At 29.6% G+C, this 17,517-nt stretch overlaps 1 protein-coding gene across 9 annotated transcripts in view; it reads right to left on the reverse strand.

Moving 5' to 3' along the window:
* LOC107447362 (sodium-dependent transporter bedraggled) overlaps window positions 1–17,517 on the reverse strand; it is a 115,121-nt gene that overhangs the window by 24,614 nt on the left and 72,990 nt on the right. For 6 of the 9 annotated variants that reach the window (XM_087158823.1, XM_087158830.1, XM_071185108.2 and 3 more), the window contains exons 2-5: window positions 6,357–6,866; window positions 3,945–4,076; window positions 2,572–2,724; window positions 31–97 (exon numbers count right to left, since the gene is read on the reverse strand). In XM_087158823.1, the coding sequence (XP_087014949.1) occupies window positions 31–97; window positions 2,572–2,724; window positions 3,945–4,076; window positions 6,357–6,840 (836 nt within the window). In that variant the 5' untranslated portion in view covers window positions 6,841–6,866. Of the gene's footprint in view, window positions 1–30; window positions 98–2,571; window positions 2,725–3,944; window positions 4,077–6,356; window positions 6,867–9,117; window positions 9,371–12,807; window positions 13,220–17,517 lie in introns of those variants that run through there. The other 3 variants (XM_087158824.1, XM_087158828.1, XM_087158825.1) reach the window with 3 other exon arrangements.

Here is a 17,517-nt window from a genome sequence, read left to right on the forward strand (position 1 = left end):
AGTAAAAGGACTAAAAATAACTAAACTTACTGGAAATAGGATGAAACAGACCAGCCATAGAAATCAGCTGAAGATGTATTTAAAGCTCGTAAACAGCCTAAAAATACAATCAAAATAAATCATTCAAGAATTTTTGCAATTCTATAAAATTTTAAATAAATTTTTTCATAATAATTAAATTCCATTTTTTCACCATTAAAACTAAGATTTGTTAATTGTAAACTACTTTACAGCAACATTTAAGAAATTTCAGCTTTAGGAAATCTTATTGACTTTAGATCATATAAAAAATTATTTACTATTGCTTTAAATATGAAGCATTCAAATATATAGATATTTTATTTATTTGGTTTTTAAAAATGGTTTCAATATAAATAAATTATAATTAAACTATCTTCACTGTCTATCTATTCATTCTTTCATTCATCAATAGCTCAACAGTCCTTGATGGACCCTGGCTTTCTCGAGAAGATGAGGTCAGTTCTTCCTGCATGCCACAGCCATCCAGTCTGTGGCGTTAATTGAGGCAAAGTCACTTCAGAGGCAATCTGCCTACCTGAATTTGGGTCTGCCTCTTCTTCTAGCTCCTATTGGCTTGGCCAGAAATATCTTTTTTGCGTTCGATCATCATTCACTCTTAAAATGTGTCCAGCCCATTTCATACGTTGGACCTTATGATACTTCAGAATGTCCGTTAAAGTTCAGAGTTAGATGGTTCTCCTAACTCCATTGTCACAAAAGTCACTAAAAATGAATCCGAGAATCTTCCTCTCAAAAATTGTGAGAGTTCTCTCATGAGCCTGTGACTAAGTCCTCAATCCAACTGTATTTCTCTGAAATTGCAATCGATTGGTTCAAATGCAAAATATAGCTCAACAAATGCTACTTTTTCTCAATCATTATTTAAAAAAGATAGTCTGTATCAAAGCTAACTAGCCACTTCACACAAAATTATACAACCAAACCTCAAATGGTTTATAATAGTTCAAAAGAAAGTATATAGCCAATAACTATAAAAATTCAGAAGAAATCCAAATTTTAGCTATGAAGAGATTTTAATTTTTGAGAGAAAAAAAATTTCAGATATTACAACATGCTTTTAATAGACAAAAAAATTCTTAATGTAGAATTTTTGTGATGCTTAATAATTGTTAATTTTTTTAGAATTACAATATTTGCAGAGTCACAATGTTTTTAACAATGTTTTTTATAGTGATATACTATACTAAATTACTTACAGTTAAAATTATAAACTAGCCATAGTGCTTTCAAGCGAATGTAAAGGTGAACCAGTTGTTGTTGTACTTAAAACTGTAGATGTAATTAATTAATGTTTTTTAGTACATAAGGGTCAAAATAAACTTCCATATAACAGGAGTATACAATCTGTAGCTAACGCCAAAAAGGAGCCCTTGAACGATCGATGCGTGACCCAACCTAACCTTTGACCGAAGAAAATATTAAAGAACTACATTGCACTTACATAAAAGTAGTTGATGATTGTTCTCATTAGCTTTTTTAAAATCATTAAAATTCCAAATTGTAAATTTGAGTATCAAAAAAATTCCAATTAAATTGCTAAATTTTAAAAAAAAATCAAACATTTTCATCAAAACATGTTTAACATTTAAAGGATTCAACAGTTATTCAAAACAGACAATACAAATAGTTTAAATATGATAAAAAATCAAAATTTGCAATAATTCAATTTTATTGCAAGCAAACTTTTCTAGAAAATAGTAAAGTTATTCTCAATTGATATAAAATAAAAAGATAACAAAGATTTACTGTATTTTTCAAAAAATTATATTTTACAATGACCATCTTAAAAAAAAAAAAAAAAAAAAAAAAAAAAAGGTTATATACTCCTGTCATATATATATATATATTAATATTACTCCAATAATTAGGGCACAAAACTAAAAATTCAGTTCAACAAAACAAAAATTAAAACACTACTTCAAAATATAATAAGTACAATTAGTAAATGCTAATGACAAAATACTTTAATATCATACCACAAAGCAAAACAATGCAGAAAAACAATGTTTATATACCTCAAACAGGCTATAAATTCATAAAATAATCATTATCGGTAAAACTAATTACTCCCTTTACCAGAACTTCAAATGGCATTTCTTTCTCTTACAAGAGAAACAAATGCTATTGAAAATTTTAAAAAAAGTTAATGTCCCAAAATTATAACATAAAATTTTTTTGGTATTTAAAACAAAATAATTTTTAGCCAAATCAGTCTCTAACTTTATTAAATTATTATTATTCAAAATAGATGCATGTTTTGTCAAAAATAAACTTTTGAATTAGAAATAAAAGGCGAGAAAAGTTTTATTGCAAGCAAGTTTATTCAGTAAGAAATTAAATTTTTTAACATTCAAAAGGTAACAGATCAAATAAAAAAAAAATAAGAGTAGTTACTATTTCTTCCAAAACTTAAATGGCATTTCCCCCACTTATAAGAGTCTTTGAGAGTAATGAAGGAATGTTTGAAGTAAATTTTTAAATTTAACATTCAAAAGGTAACAGATCAAATAAAAAAATAAGAGTAGTTACTATTTCTTCCAAAACTTAAATGGCATTTCCCCCACTTATAAGAGTCTTTGAGAGTAATGAAGGAATCTTTGAAGTAAATAAACAACCAGGACAAAGGAACAGCATTGTATATTCCCAACATAATGTAGAGATACATCATAGCAAAACCCAATCCTATAAGAAAAAAATTAAATAAATTTTAAAAAACGTGCTAATAATTAAAACATTATTAATAGCATTAAATCATCTCAAATTAATGACAATTATTCATGTCACATATGTAATTTTACAAAAAACAAGCCAAGTAATAAATGACATTTGATAAACTGTACTGTACAATATGGGATTCCATATCCAGGAGACAATTTATGCAGTTCTAATAATTAAAGGATTTTTTAACTAAAAAAAAAAACTGAAAGAATTTAAACAACTAAAATTGACTCAGGGTGCAAAGCCAAATCTTTCAACAAAAATAAGCACCTTTTAAGCACTTAAAAATATTTTTAAGCACTATGTACAGTACATTAACAAAATGCAAAATAATTTTCAAAGACTTTACATGATCATGATAGAATAACTAGTTTCTGACAAAACACTACTTTCTTGATTATATTAGCCATTATAAAATGATTGAGATTTTTCGATTCAATATCAGAGGGTAGAAAATGAAGCCTGAAATTGAGAATATCTTGCAAAACGCAGCAGAGTTGCACATGAGAATGCAATAATCTCATCGAACCCAGCTCAGTAGAGTAGACGCAGATGCGGACTCGCAAGTATTTCATACAACATGCAAAATGAATGGTGCTTTCACATGCTATAGATCGATGGCTATGGATGAATGGGTTGTGGTTGAATGAATTGTGAAATGTTGAATCGAACAATGTGAAAAACACGCTTTTGCATAATACGTGGCGAAAATCGACAAGGTAAAAAAAAACTCATTTACGGAAAGGGAAAATCAAGCACTTTTTAAAACCACCCAACGAAAAAAGCACCTTTAAGGGCTTTTAAAAAACGAAAATCAAAAATAAGCACATTTAAGCACTTTTTAAAAACTCTATGGATAAATATGCAAAACACCATGGATAAATATGCAAATACAATAAAGATTTCAAAGAATGAAATGTGCATAAATTTTTAATGCTGGTCACCTCTTTCTGGCACACTACTAAGTGTTTCAGTAACTGAATGATTAGTTAGGTACAAGCTGTGCTTTCTTTCTATTAAACTTAATATCTTTTGTTGCTTTCTAATATTTATTATTTTTTAATTTTTGTTTTTTAATACAACTGGAGTATTCTGGTTGATAACAAGAAGAAACAAATTCAGTCGTTTCTCAGGGGCTAAGTTAGACTAATATATAAAAAAAATTTTGGCACGAAAACCTTTACCTTTAAAAGCTGGCGATATGTACCACATGTCTAGCATTCCTGCTCCTAGATATTGACCAAGAGACATCTGCATATAGAGGATAGGAATACCAATTAAGATGGATAGAAGGAGGAACTGAAATATGAAACATCCTGGAAAAAAAAATAATTATGTTATCATAAAATCAAGTTAATGAGATCGCATAAAATAACATGGGCGTACTTGGCATTGGGAACATATTTATTTCTCTCACTAATGATAAATCTCTAAAAGTCTCACTTAATATTCTAAACAAGTTAAGAAAATATAAATAAATCACCATCAATTTCAATTCAGCTGAGTTAAGAAAAATTTTACTTTTTGCTAACATTTAGCAGATGGAAGAAAAAAAATTAATTTTATGGGTTTTCTCTATGTTGAATAATTAAATGCATATAAAGTTAAATTATTAAATCTTGGTCAAATTTTTTTAGGTAGCATAATTTATACAGAAATGAGTTTAAATTTTTATAATTAAAAAAATTACACTTTGAATATAAAAGACAACATTTATTCATTGTTTTCTTTATGCCTCAATTTAATTTTCAATTAAAATTACATAAATATATATTAGTAATATGAGACCAATATAATAAAAATATATATTATCAATATCAAAAAATATATATTAGTAATATGAGACTAAGAAAATTCTTACTAACATAATAGAATTAACAACTTTTAAATTCTTTCATGTATACAGCAATTTTTTACAAATACATTCTGAAACTAAATACAAGTTCAAGATGAAGTAGGGACACTTTAACAGTTACATAAATAATTCAAATTAATTTTTTTTATGAGAAAAAAGTAGTTTTTTTTAATAATTAGTAATGTGCTTTAATTTAAAAATCAAACTAAAGAAAAATGATTAATTCCTGTTTGATATCACTACTAAAAAAAACCAACAATTTATGCCCTTACAAATATAAGAAATTATCTTTCAAAAAAAAAATTTTTTTTTAGCATGAACATATCATTCAGATCCTGTAATATACACAAACCAATGAATCCCGGATACCAGGTCACCTAGGTAACTTGAGAAATTACCTTGGTGACTAACTTTTTCGACATATTACTCTATGATTCATTATTTATCATAAGCAGGAAGATTCCCTAGGAAAAAAATCAAAATTAATTGCTTCTTATTGTTCTAAAATTGAATCAATTGATATATTATAATTTAATGCTAAAGCTTAAAAAAAAAGGCTTATCTATTTAATGCTTGTATTAAAGGAAAGTTAATTTACCTACTGCTTTAGAGTTTATTTTGTAAGAACAATTTAAAAGATTTACAATTTCCTTAAAATTCTAACTGAATTTGATTTTTTAAATGAATATATAACTCCTTTGCTGTGAGACGACACACATGTGACCCATATTATTGAAAAATAGGCAAATTTGTCCATGAGAAACTAGTTTCTAATTTTGCATCAAATGCAATAATCACTCCTAAAGATGGCTCCAAGGAATTTTTCCATTTCTCCTTAAATTTTACAACTTCTGTCAGTCCCCGATTAAATGATTCACATATAAACCTGTAATAAATACAGGGTATCTGCTACATTTTAGATTTTCAAATTCATGACTTTCCATGACTAATTCCAAGAATTTTTCATGACTTAACAAAGTTACTATTTTCTCCGACAAAAACACAACAATAAATTTAAAAAAGCATTATAATATAATTTATTTAAATAATAGGTATAACCAAAACTGTTATACTCTGCATCTTTATATTTATAGATTTTAAATTTAAAAAACAGTTAAGAAAGAGTAAAAGCAATAAAAGAGCTGAAAAAAATACAAAACCAAAAAAAAAAAAATTTCTGTAGAATTATATTCTAAAGATACTTTTCTTGCTTGTCAGAAAGGAAAGAAATACTCCTGATTTTTCTGTTCTCATTTCGGAATAAAATAAATTTGCCAATGACTGCTTTGCTTCAGTTAGAATTTTAAATTGATAAAATAAAATAAATAAGAAATAAAAATTCTGAAATCACAGAAGCTTAAAAGATAATTTGCTTTAGAAATGATGTTTTTTCTTTCATTTTCTGAACGAACACCATAATTTTTAAAAAAACATAAAAACATTTTATATTTTAATAAAATATGACTGTGAGGGGGGGATTTTGTTACAAATTCAGATATTTGGAACACCATGAAATTGAGGGGGGGGGGATCAATTTTAAAAATTAGATTTTTCTCTAACCTAAGCCCATGACTTTTTATGATTTTTTTTTTAAAAAAAAATAGTTCAAATCATGACATTTCATGACAAATTTTGCTCAATACCAAAATTCATGAATTTCCATGATTTCTCATGACTTTCCAGGTGCGCAGATACCCTGTAAATAGAGTAGTAGAATGATAATTCCATCTACGAGTATTACCTTTATATACATTCACAAGCATGGAGAACCTGCTCACATTGCTGACACTTATAACACAACAAAGACAAGCAAACATCGAAGAAGCTTTATGAGGCCATTTAGGTGGCCTCAATCTTTGCGAAGTCACATTATTATTGGCAACACTGTTTCTAGTTCGTGGCGTGCGACTCGATCGTGCATTTCTATGCACATCGGAAGTCGACACAGATGAGTTCCTGTGGGTATTAATAACACTGTTCACTATAGGACTTGAAATACTAGGATCATTTGCAACACTTTCATAAGGTGGTGGTTCAACTCGTGGTGGTACTGGAGGGGCCCTAGAGGATTCTGTCCTAGTAGAGGATTCTCCGGGTTCAGTCGCACGCTGAGCTGCTTCATGGGGATTTCCCATCACCAGCTGCCAAGAATCAAGGGATCGGGATGGTTGAGTAACGACACCTTCCAATAGTGGCCATACATAGCTTACATCCCACCCCCACATACAGATGAAGGATTAAAGAACAAAATCTGAAAAATAAATAAAAACAATTTAGAATTAAATTTAAAATACATAAGTTAGAAAAAAATTACTTTTGAGACATAGAAAAAAGTAAAGTAGTAATCGTCCAATAGCCAGTTGCCTGTCAAAGGGGTTGTAGAGATTAAAAATTTACAATTTTCATAAGGTAACAATGTAACTTTTGTGAAGAAACAGCCTTTATTTCTCTGACACATAGGTGCTGATCAATTTGAAGCTTGATAAGGCACCAAAGATGATAAAACCAAGGCTCAAAATTAAGCATGGTGCATTGGTCCAAGACACTAATTTACAACCTCACTCTTATTTTTTGGAGAATTTCCTCTTAACTATAGTTTGTCCCAATAATAATGCAAGTTTTTATTCCTTTAAAAATTATTTACCTGAACTAAAAAAAATCAATAATCAATTTTTATTTAAGAAAATGCCAAATAGGAGAACAGGACAGTAAAAGGCCGCTGGGTCACATCTAGGACCACTAAATTTGATTTGGACCACTAGGTGTGTCCATCTAATCATTTCAACTAAAAAATACTAATAAAATGATGTTATTTAAAATTATACTTCTAATATAAATTAATTATATCCTCCTGCACTTAAAAACATTATTTTTTCTCTTCTTTTCTCAAAAAAAAAGTACTTTAGATGTTAAATTAGATATAGATTTTAGAATACAACATCTAATTTTACTCATGTTTGGTAACAACCATGATTAAAAAAAATAATAAAATACGTAAATAAATTGGATATTTCTTTATTTAAGATTTTTTTTACATTTACTAATCACAGATCTGATAAAATGATTGATAAAATTTAATATTATATATATGCTCAAAGTTTGCTAAAATCATGATTTTTTTTTTTTTTTTTTAAAGAAATGGATTTTTTTTTTATATATATTTTCCCATTTACTAATTAGACCACAGATAAAATGTATTGACAATGCTTTATTAAATATATAGTAAAAATAAAGTTTTTCGTTTTTAAAAATTAAATAGAATAAAACTGATACTTTTCTATTTCAATCAGTTTCTTTTTCACATTTAGTGATCCCAGCTCTGATAAAATGTATTGACAATGCTTAATATTATATAATTGCAATATTTTAACAAAAATACTTATTGTTCCTATGTTTAAAATTGTTGAATAATTATTAAAACTAATGACTGAATAAATTAAATTGTGATTCTTTTCTTATTTAAGCTTAACATCCTCATAAATTTGCAAACACAAAGACCTAATTTGTCAATTAAATATCAAGACTAAATGTAGAATTGAAAAATAAATGTTGATAAGAAAACATAAAAAAAAAAATAATAAATAAATATTCTTAGTTATTCTTAAATGAGACAAATCTTTTTTCATTATTTATATTCAATAATACAAATTTAATGAGTTTTAAAAGTACTTCTATTTAAATAAATACCTACCAAACTAAGTATAATTGAAATTTATTTATTAAACAATAAATTACTTTATATGCTGCTAACGAAAAATTATATTGAATAGAAAAATTGCTTTATGTAACTTTCATTCGCAGTCGCTTTTTTTATTTATCAATTGATTTCGGAAATCAAATACTTATTTATATATATACATTCCCCTCTCGTTATTTCTCTGGTTATAATCCTCAACATATATGAGAATCAGATTTTAAAAACATCGCATCTTTAGGAAAACATTTGACTTTGATTTCTTTTCTCTCTTTTTTGTAACAAATCAAATTGTATATAACATAATAAAAGAAATTTGGGTGCAATCAATTTGAATGATTCCCTTCACCAAAAAAAATAAAATACAAAGATTATCTTCCAGCAATTATACATGACCACCAAAATACGAATTTTCGTTCAGATGTTTTATATATTTTTTTAAAAAAATATCAAGCGAATAATTTTAATTTTAAATAATTATTCATATAAGATACTAAATTTAAAAAGAATAAAGGAACGCTGCGTTTAAATCTATGATTAAACTCAACTGGAATCTATTATTGACTTTTAATGAATTTGCACCAAAATACTCAATAAAACTAGCGTGAAAAAAAGTCTTTCAGAACAAAATTATTACTTAACGCTGCTGCAATTTTAAAATTTTAGAAACATTAAGTGAATATTTGTAAATTGAGTATATTACACCTTAAAAAATGAAAATTTAAGCAGCAAAAATCAATATTGTGCACAACATTTGTACATAAAAAATACAAATAATGTATCGTATATGAAATAAAAAAAACAGTACTTAAAAAAATCAAGTTAGGAGGTGTAGGCATATTAAAAATTGACATGCAGATAGTCATTTTAGACAGAAAAGTATTTGTTTAACAGAGAATGAAGATTACAGCAATATTCCTACAGTTATCAGCAGAAATTTAATTCGAAAAGTTTAAAAATATAATTTCAAAAAGAGGACAATAGAAAATCCAAATCTAATCAAAGTCAAAGCAACAACCTTAAGAAAAACCGGCATTAATCAACAAAGGGTTCATTTTTCCCGCAAATGGATGATGCCATTTGAGAAAAATAAAAGAGAAATGTTACGAACCGTTCTCACTGTAAGCAATACACGCACCTTACATCAACATCGATAGAAAAAGAGAACCTGCTGATTGGTTTTGTTTTTTTCGCGGAAGAAAATATTGCTCCAATCAGGCGATCGGGTGTGCGTTAATCTTGTTGTTCGACGTTAAAAGTCATTTGCCTTCTACCAACCACAATTTTATTCTTTTGTTCCATCTCAAAATGTGCTGACAGATTTAAACAACGTAGATGATATAAATGAATTCTCAAAGAATTATATTGATAAAAAGTATAGTATTGTTAATAAATAATGCGAAAATTCAGCTCAACATAAAGAAAAAGAGAAAACAATCCTTTTTTCCCCCCTAATTCCAGCAGTTGAGGGAAGAGGGGAATGCAAATCCGTTACAGAAAAATTCTCCGTTGTTGTGCCCCTAAATGTTGTTCTTTTCTTTACACACACAGCCCGTGCCAACTCCTTAGGGGGGACCAGTATATAATCTGGGAAAGAACTCCCCTCGACATTCGCCTGGAGCAGTTGCAATGACTATGATTACGAGGTTTAACTAATTCATGTGAGGGTGTGTTAAGAGAATATTTGAAACAGGTTTTGATAAGGTTCAGTGAGAGAAAAGCTACCCTCTTTGAAATGCGCTATTTCTAGTTCCCATAGCAGCAGCGGCCTTAGACTTTGTGGCGAGGGTAGTTCTTTTTATAGACAAACTATACATTATGACCCTATAGTAGCTAATTTTTGCATTAGATTCAATTGGATACCTGCAAGCGACGTGTGTCAAACCTGATTGGCTGACCCACACGTGACGTTGCTTGCAAGTAATAAATTAAACGTTTAAAATGGAGATTAATTGGGTTCACTGGACAGGTGTCCTTGTGATATCAATCAACCAATGAACATTCAATTGAGTACTTGCAATTCCAGAAAAAGTGAAGATATTACAGCTAGATATGTGATTTAAATCAAATTTAATTGGCTTCTGAATCTACAAATGCCACGATTTACCTACAATAACGACAGTTACAAGCCATTCAATGGAATACCTGCAAGTGACGTAGTGTGGGTATCTCGATGCTGATTGGTTGATAAAACGTGGTATTTGTTTACGTTAGTAACTGTTCTTTCCATCCTATTTCGATAAAGGCAAGCCCGTCAAGTATCAATGCTTTTTTTTAAGTGTAACATTCTAAATTCTTTAACAAAGATTTCAATTCTTTCACTATATATTTACACAGAGACTTAACACTAAGACAAGCACGGAGCCACGCGGAACATAAACAAATTATGCATCGAAGTTTACAGGTACACAAAAAGAAAATAATATAACACTGTTGCAGTAAAATATATAAACAAATAATAAATCTAAGTTAAGTAAAAGAAATAAAAGAGAAAGAATTAAATTTCCACAAATTCGTCGTGCTTTACTGCTTTGTATACTTATCCTTAATTAACACTCTAACTTACGTAGAGAAACTTAGCTCAACTTTAATACGCCATTTTGCTGATAAAGATTAGCTGGCTCTGACGTCATATATCACGTGAGTGGGTATGGGAGGTCTTCTTCTTGAAGTGCAAGTACCCAATTGAAAGATCTCAAACCGTTTAACTCTTCAAATACTTAATTTGTTTCCAATCTCAAAAGGATTAACTTATTTCCACAGATTTTGTTACCAATTCTGTTGGGATAAAAATCTAATTTAACATCCACCATAATACTTTTTTTTTAAATTCTTATTTAGTTTTTGGTTTCCATAAAAACGCGTTAACTGTTTTTTAGCCAGAGAGATTTCTTTAGCATTAGTGCTTGAAGTAAATTCGTAATATTGCTTTAAAATTGCATATTGACTAACTTAATAAGTTAATAATATAATACTTCATTGTGTATATTGTTTATACACAGTTTGGTATAAAATATATAATAAAACTAACTTAATCGAAATCTAAGAGGATGACTTATTTACCGTTTAATGACTGTCAAGAGGTAACTCAATTCAACATGTTTAGGATAATATAATATAATATAATATAATATAATATATAATTATTCAACACTTTTAGTCATATGTTTTTTAAATTTGAATAAGATTGCCGCGATTGTTAATTTTCCATTTAATAAAAAATATGACAAAATAGCTGAAATGATAAACGAAGTTAAAAATAAACAATTAATGGTGGGGGAAAAAAGTAGTTGTAGATAGTTTCAACAAGTGCCTTAAATATCTCTTTAATCAAGATAAATCAGAATAATTAGAGATGAATAAATAATTTACAGGTAAACCCCCAATATAACTCTTATTATATCTAAGCTGATGATAACAGAAGATTTCCGGATCTTATGATTTTTCTGTTCAGTTAGAATACATCAAAAACAACGTGAACTAGAAGATGGGTCTTTTTTACAGGCTTGTGGCGGGTCGGTAGATGAATCCTTTAATATAAATGTTTAAAAAAACTGTACAAAATATATATCAGAGTCGCGGGAGCTCAGGGTATAGAGCACTCGCCTCCCAAAGAGGTGACTCAGATTCGATCACAGTGTCGGCTGGTCGATTGGAATTCTACTCCCGGCACGCACCGGCCACAGTGCTGACATAAAATATCCTCAGTGGAGGACGGATCATGGGTTAGAATCCCCTTGCAGTCGGGCTAACCGTGGGAGGTTTTCGTAGTTTTCCTCTCCGTATAAAGCAAATGTGGTTTAGTTCCATCAAAAAGTCCTTCTAGTCTGTCCAAATGCTTGATCCAGGCGTTCCCTTGTCTTCTGGATTGGGTTCAAAATTACAAAGCTACGAGGTTCAGCATTGATAGTCATAAATTCAGAATTGGGTTGACTGTTGTTGTAAATAAAATACAACGCTGGTTGTAAATAAAATACATATCAATAAATTATCGAAACTGTGCAAAAACCATTATAAGAAAAGACCTAAATATCACACGCTGCTACTCATATAAATATTTTATTACAAAAATATTGTTTAAAGAACATTTTGGAGCTAGGAAATTAGTGTAAATGATACATCGAATTCATTTGCCATCTTTCGAATAATTTTTTTTTCTAATTAATTTAAATGAACTTAATAAATTTGACTTCGGAATTTATTTCTTCTTCAATAAATCGATAAAACATATAGTCGAAAACGTTCAAATCTGATAAATTAAATTCGTGAAAATTTAAAAAAATTGTCCCAGTAATGAGCTAATTAATATTTTTGCTTATATTCTAATTATAAATATTTGCCGAATTATTTTCATAAGATCATAAACCTCGTTTCGTCCGTCATTTAATCAATAGAATATAACTTTTAACTATCTGGAGTGGCACAGATTTTTCCGATTCTTGGGAAATTTCCTCCAACTCCATGGTTAAGTTATATAGAGATAGAAAAAACAACATACCCTGGATTGGAAACTCATGACCTTGTCCTTGAATGCGTGTCCTTGCAAAGAATGCTCATTAGCCACAAATAAAAATAAATAATAAAAAAAACTTGACTGATGAGCCCTGCACAATTGGAACAAAAATAAATAAAGTCTATTTGCGTATCTTCAGTAGCAGATACATGAATGTTTTCTTTTCTACTTAAAGCACAAGGTTATTCATCTTTTAAAAAACTTAAAACACTGTTCCAGAACACAAACCTTCCCGAAGATAGATATGTTTTTCCAAGTACCAACCGGCAACAGCAAACGATTATTAATTCTGTCTAAAATATTTCAGCTGTTATAGAGAGAGATACGGCGCCTACCTTTGTTGACAAAATGAATTTATTTGCGACCCAATAAAACCTGTTGATGACATCTCAGCTGCGATGATTTGGGCCACGCGCCAACAAAATAAAACTCAGTTAAAGCCACGTTTTATGACCCGTGTTTTTAAGTACAGTTTACTCCTTTATTTTGTAACTTAATTGGTTATTTGAATAAATTTAACATCTTTTAAAAGGATAGTTACAGAGAAGGACTGATAAAATTTTCAATTTTTCGATTCGCAAACGTGATGCTTCAGACGATAAACGATTAATGGCAAAGAATTTAAAGAGTGTTTACATTTCGCAAACGATTTGGCGATAAGGATCTGTCATGGACGGATGAGTCGTTCAATTGATTTTTTTTCGAGTGTTTTTAAACGTGATACAGTCAAACCCCGCTATAGTGAACCTTCAATCGACCGAAATTTCGGTTCACTATAACCGGGACTTCACTATATCCGTTCCGCAAACAATTTTAACTAATGGTTCCAAACTCGTCCCCTTTTATTACACATTATTTAAATAAATGACCAATAAAATAAAATACAAAAATGACTGAAAAATAATAAGTAGTAACAAAAAATGTGTTAACACTTGAATTTTTTATTACTCTTCGTCTTGCGTACAAAAAAAATTAGTAATCTTTAGCTGATGAATTTAAGTTATTCCTCTTTTTAAACCTGTCTAACCAGCCATTAGAGCACATAAAATTAGTCTCACCAAATCGCTTAGCAAATTTATCAGCTTTGACTTATAGCATTTGTCTAGATACTGGAAGATTGCGGTTTCTTTGAATGCTGAACCAATTCAATAATGAAGTAAACGAGAAAAAATACTTGTTGCTACATTACATGCTATAGATGGTTTTAAAAATATGTATATATATTTATTTTGAAGTAGAAATTTCAAACTTAATACAAAAAAATGAAGAAAATCAGTCGAAGACAGAAAAAAGTTCCTAATCCTCTCTTTTTTTGGTTCACTATATTTACAAAAAATAACATTATACGTGTGTAGCAAGGCACGGGAGCGAACATTTCGTTCACTATATCCGAGAGTTCACTATAGAGGGGTTCAACTGTAATTGTAAATACAAATTTTATTATAACTTTATCTAAAACATATAAAACCGTTTAATAATGATATAAAACCATTTCTCACTGTTGTTGATCCAGTATGAACAGACTGCATTGATAAAAAAATTTTACGATAGGATCCTTAATTAACACAAAAATCTTTTAACTGTCATCAGGATAAAAGTAAATGGTTTAGATGTAAATAATTTATAAATGTCTTATTTATCGGTATTTACCAGCAGTGCTTACTTATCATCCCTTCCAATTTTCTGATATTATTGCGCATTTTTGTAAATAATCTTATAAATAATTTATTCTTGTAACAATATCTTGTAAATAATTGTTGCGTATTCTTGCCATAAACTTTTTTAACGGTGTTTTCTTTTATCATCTCTTGGAATTACGATTATCTGTTAGCATCACGTTAATGATTTAATTATTATTAATAATTAAAGGCTTAAAACTAAAAGCGTTGTTCTTTTTTTAATATATTAGAAAGTTTTTTTTATACTAAATTTTATCAGAAAAATATCTATTTTCCGTTAAACAATTACATCTTTGTGACGAGTAAATGGTTCGAGCACTTTCGCTGTGAAGAACTAGGGTTCGATTCCCAAGGTCGACTTGAAGCCAACCCAGTTTCAAATCGATGAGTGCTAACTTTTTTATGCAGCTGGTGCGCAATACTGAGCACAATGATGAGCTAGGAACGAAATTGCGACCCCTGGCCTACAATAGGCTGTTCCGGAATTTTTTTTTTTTTTTTTTTAATTATAAAATGGTAAATTAGATACATTTTGCTTTTTTAAAATTCATAGAAGATATTTCAAAGGTTTATGGCGTAAAAAAAGATAACATAAGTCGCGAAATAGTTTCGAGAAAAATTAAATGGAAGCATAAAATCGAGGAGAAAATTTTAAGTACATTCTACAAAATTCGTGTAAAACCATATTAGAAACACCACGATTCAAAGAATGAAAACTAATCCATAAAATTGATCAACGATTAGACAATTACGCGAGCGATTAAACATGGCACGTAGTCGCACGCATGAATACTCAGTGACGTGATATTGTTATGCAATTACTACTTTTCGACAAAAATGTTAAGATATTAGACATTTTGTTACAGGCAATGTACGAAATGCACGCATGGCATTCTAAAGCAAAAGATGGAATATGGGATTTATTTCACATAAACTTTAACTATGAATACAATGACAAATTTGTTCAAAGTATGATATAATTTGGCAAATGTAAATCAAGGAGATGGAAACAACGAATTTTCTTAGCTTTCTTTCTTTTTCTTTCTTTAAGAGAAAATTGTTGGAAAAATAACATTTTCTTTAAACAAATAATCCTAGGGGCTGCGCCCATGTCCAAGAGGTCGTGGGTTCGATTCCCGCTTGCCGAAGACTGCCCGTGTAGTAAATGGTGATTGATGCACGTTTAATCTGTCGAGTCGCAAAGTCCTCCATGTTCCCATAACAAATCAATACCTCTGGGGGTGCTGATTCAGGAGTTCCCTTGTCTTCTGGATTTGGAACAAAATTACAAGGAGTTGAACATTATTAGTCGTAAACCCAAAATTGGGTCGACTGCTCAACGATGATTATAAAATAAAATAAATAATCCCAAGAAAGATTAATCCGTTCTATTTATATGAATGCCGATTCCCTTGCTAACGACGTTAGTTCTGCATCTCCTCTCCATAGCACGTGGAACTGCGCTATGGAGATGATCCATCCCATGATTCGTCCACCACTGAGGCTATTTTTACGTCAGCGCTGTGGTCGGTGCGAGCCGGGTGCGGCATTCGTAGTGACCAGCCATTGCTGGGATTTGAACCCGGTCACTGGGAAGCGAGAATTCTATCCCCAAAGTCACCGAGAAGTTACTTTTATCCAATACTAAAGCATTCTCTTACTAATTAAAAGCATGAAATAATCATATTTTATACTTAGCCGGTTATTAGCTTTGCATACAATGCAAGGCAATACGTGAAATGTTTAATCAATTCATACATTGCTTGTAGATTTTTGGCATTGTATACAATGCTGATTTTCCTATTTTGCCTATAACATATGTATTGTAAATTAAGTTGCAACTCCATAAGATTTCATAAGCATAAAGTTAATTTTTATGATGACTAAGTCAAAACATAATGTGCTTGCTAGCCGCTGTACAAAAGAAAATTGCGCGAAATAGTACAAGTCACTATAAAACAAAATATTGCAATATTTCCTAATGAGTGATGTAACAAAAAACCATTAAAAATGAAATAAATAAAATAACGAGAGCAATATATTTTTAAGCAAAAGTCATAAAATATAATAACACAATATGAGCTGTACGTTATCACGTGTATCGCGTGAACAATAGCGTGAGTCATTAAAAAATAACAAAATCCCTAACATACATATCCCTAACATACATTCCTAACATAATATACTTCTGATAATTATGTAAGGATAATTATCAGAAAATACGACACTTTTTAGAAAGAATTTTTTTTTTAATTTAAAGTAATCAGAACAATTTTATTTTTTAAAAATAATATTCATTTAGTAGGTTAATGATATCAAATACAGTAATTAATTACAAGATAACAATGACGAATAATGTTATTTTGGATTGAGAAAAATCAACTGAAATCAAAGCTTCTTTCCCTTAAAACTAGAATTAATTAATTTAATACTGCATTACTTTATGGCAGCAAACGTTGCCCTTCAAATAAATCTATAGTTAATTCGTATGCTGCTTTCGGCTAGCACTAATCGCAGTGCTGATGTAAATTATAACGCTAGTGTTAAGCAGATCACGGGCTCGAATCCCTAATCTGGTGAACTAACCATGAGAGGTTTCCGTAGTTTTCCTCAATGCAAATGTGAATCAGTTTCACCCCAAAAGAACTGTAAATTAGATTATTATGGCACTATGAGCATTAGTGAAACTATTGTATTTTAAATTGCAATAATTTTGTATAAAACGTGTCAGTAGTCGTTACGTGATTTTTTTTTAATTCACCGAAATGAAAAACCATCTAGAGATATTGTAATTTTTTTTTTTAGAAAAACGCGAATGCAAGAATACTATAAATTTTTTTGCATTCTTTTCAAATGCACTCGAACTTAGATGTTCTGGGTGATATCGGATATTTGCTATCACGATACACCGTGAGGAAATATCGATAATGTACATATCTCAATACTTTTCCAATTTAACGAATATTTTTCCAATTTTTCTAACATTGGTTAAATTTCTCGCTACCCAGTTTACATT

This window comes from Parasteatoda tepidariorum, chromosome 3 (genome assembly GCF_982258835.1).
Source record: "Parasteatoda tepidariorum strain Cologne lab strain chromosome 3, Ptep-v5.0, whole genome shotgun sequence".
Lineage (NCBI taxonomy): Eukaryota > Metazoa > Arthropoda > Arachnida > Araneae > Theridiidae > Parasteatoda > Parasteatoda tepidariorum.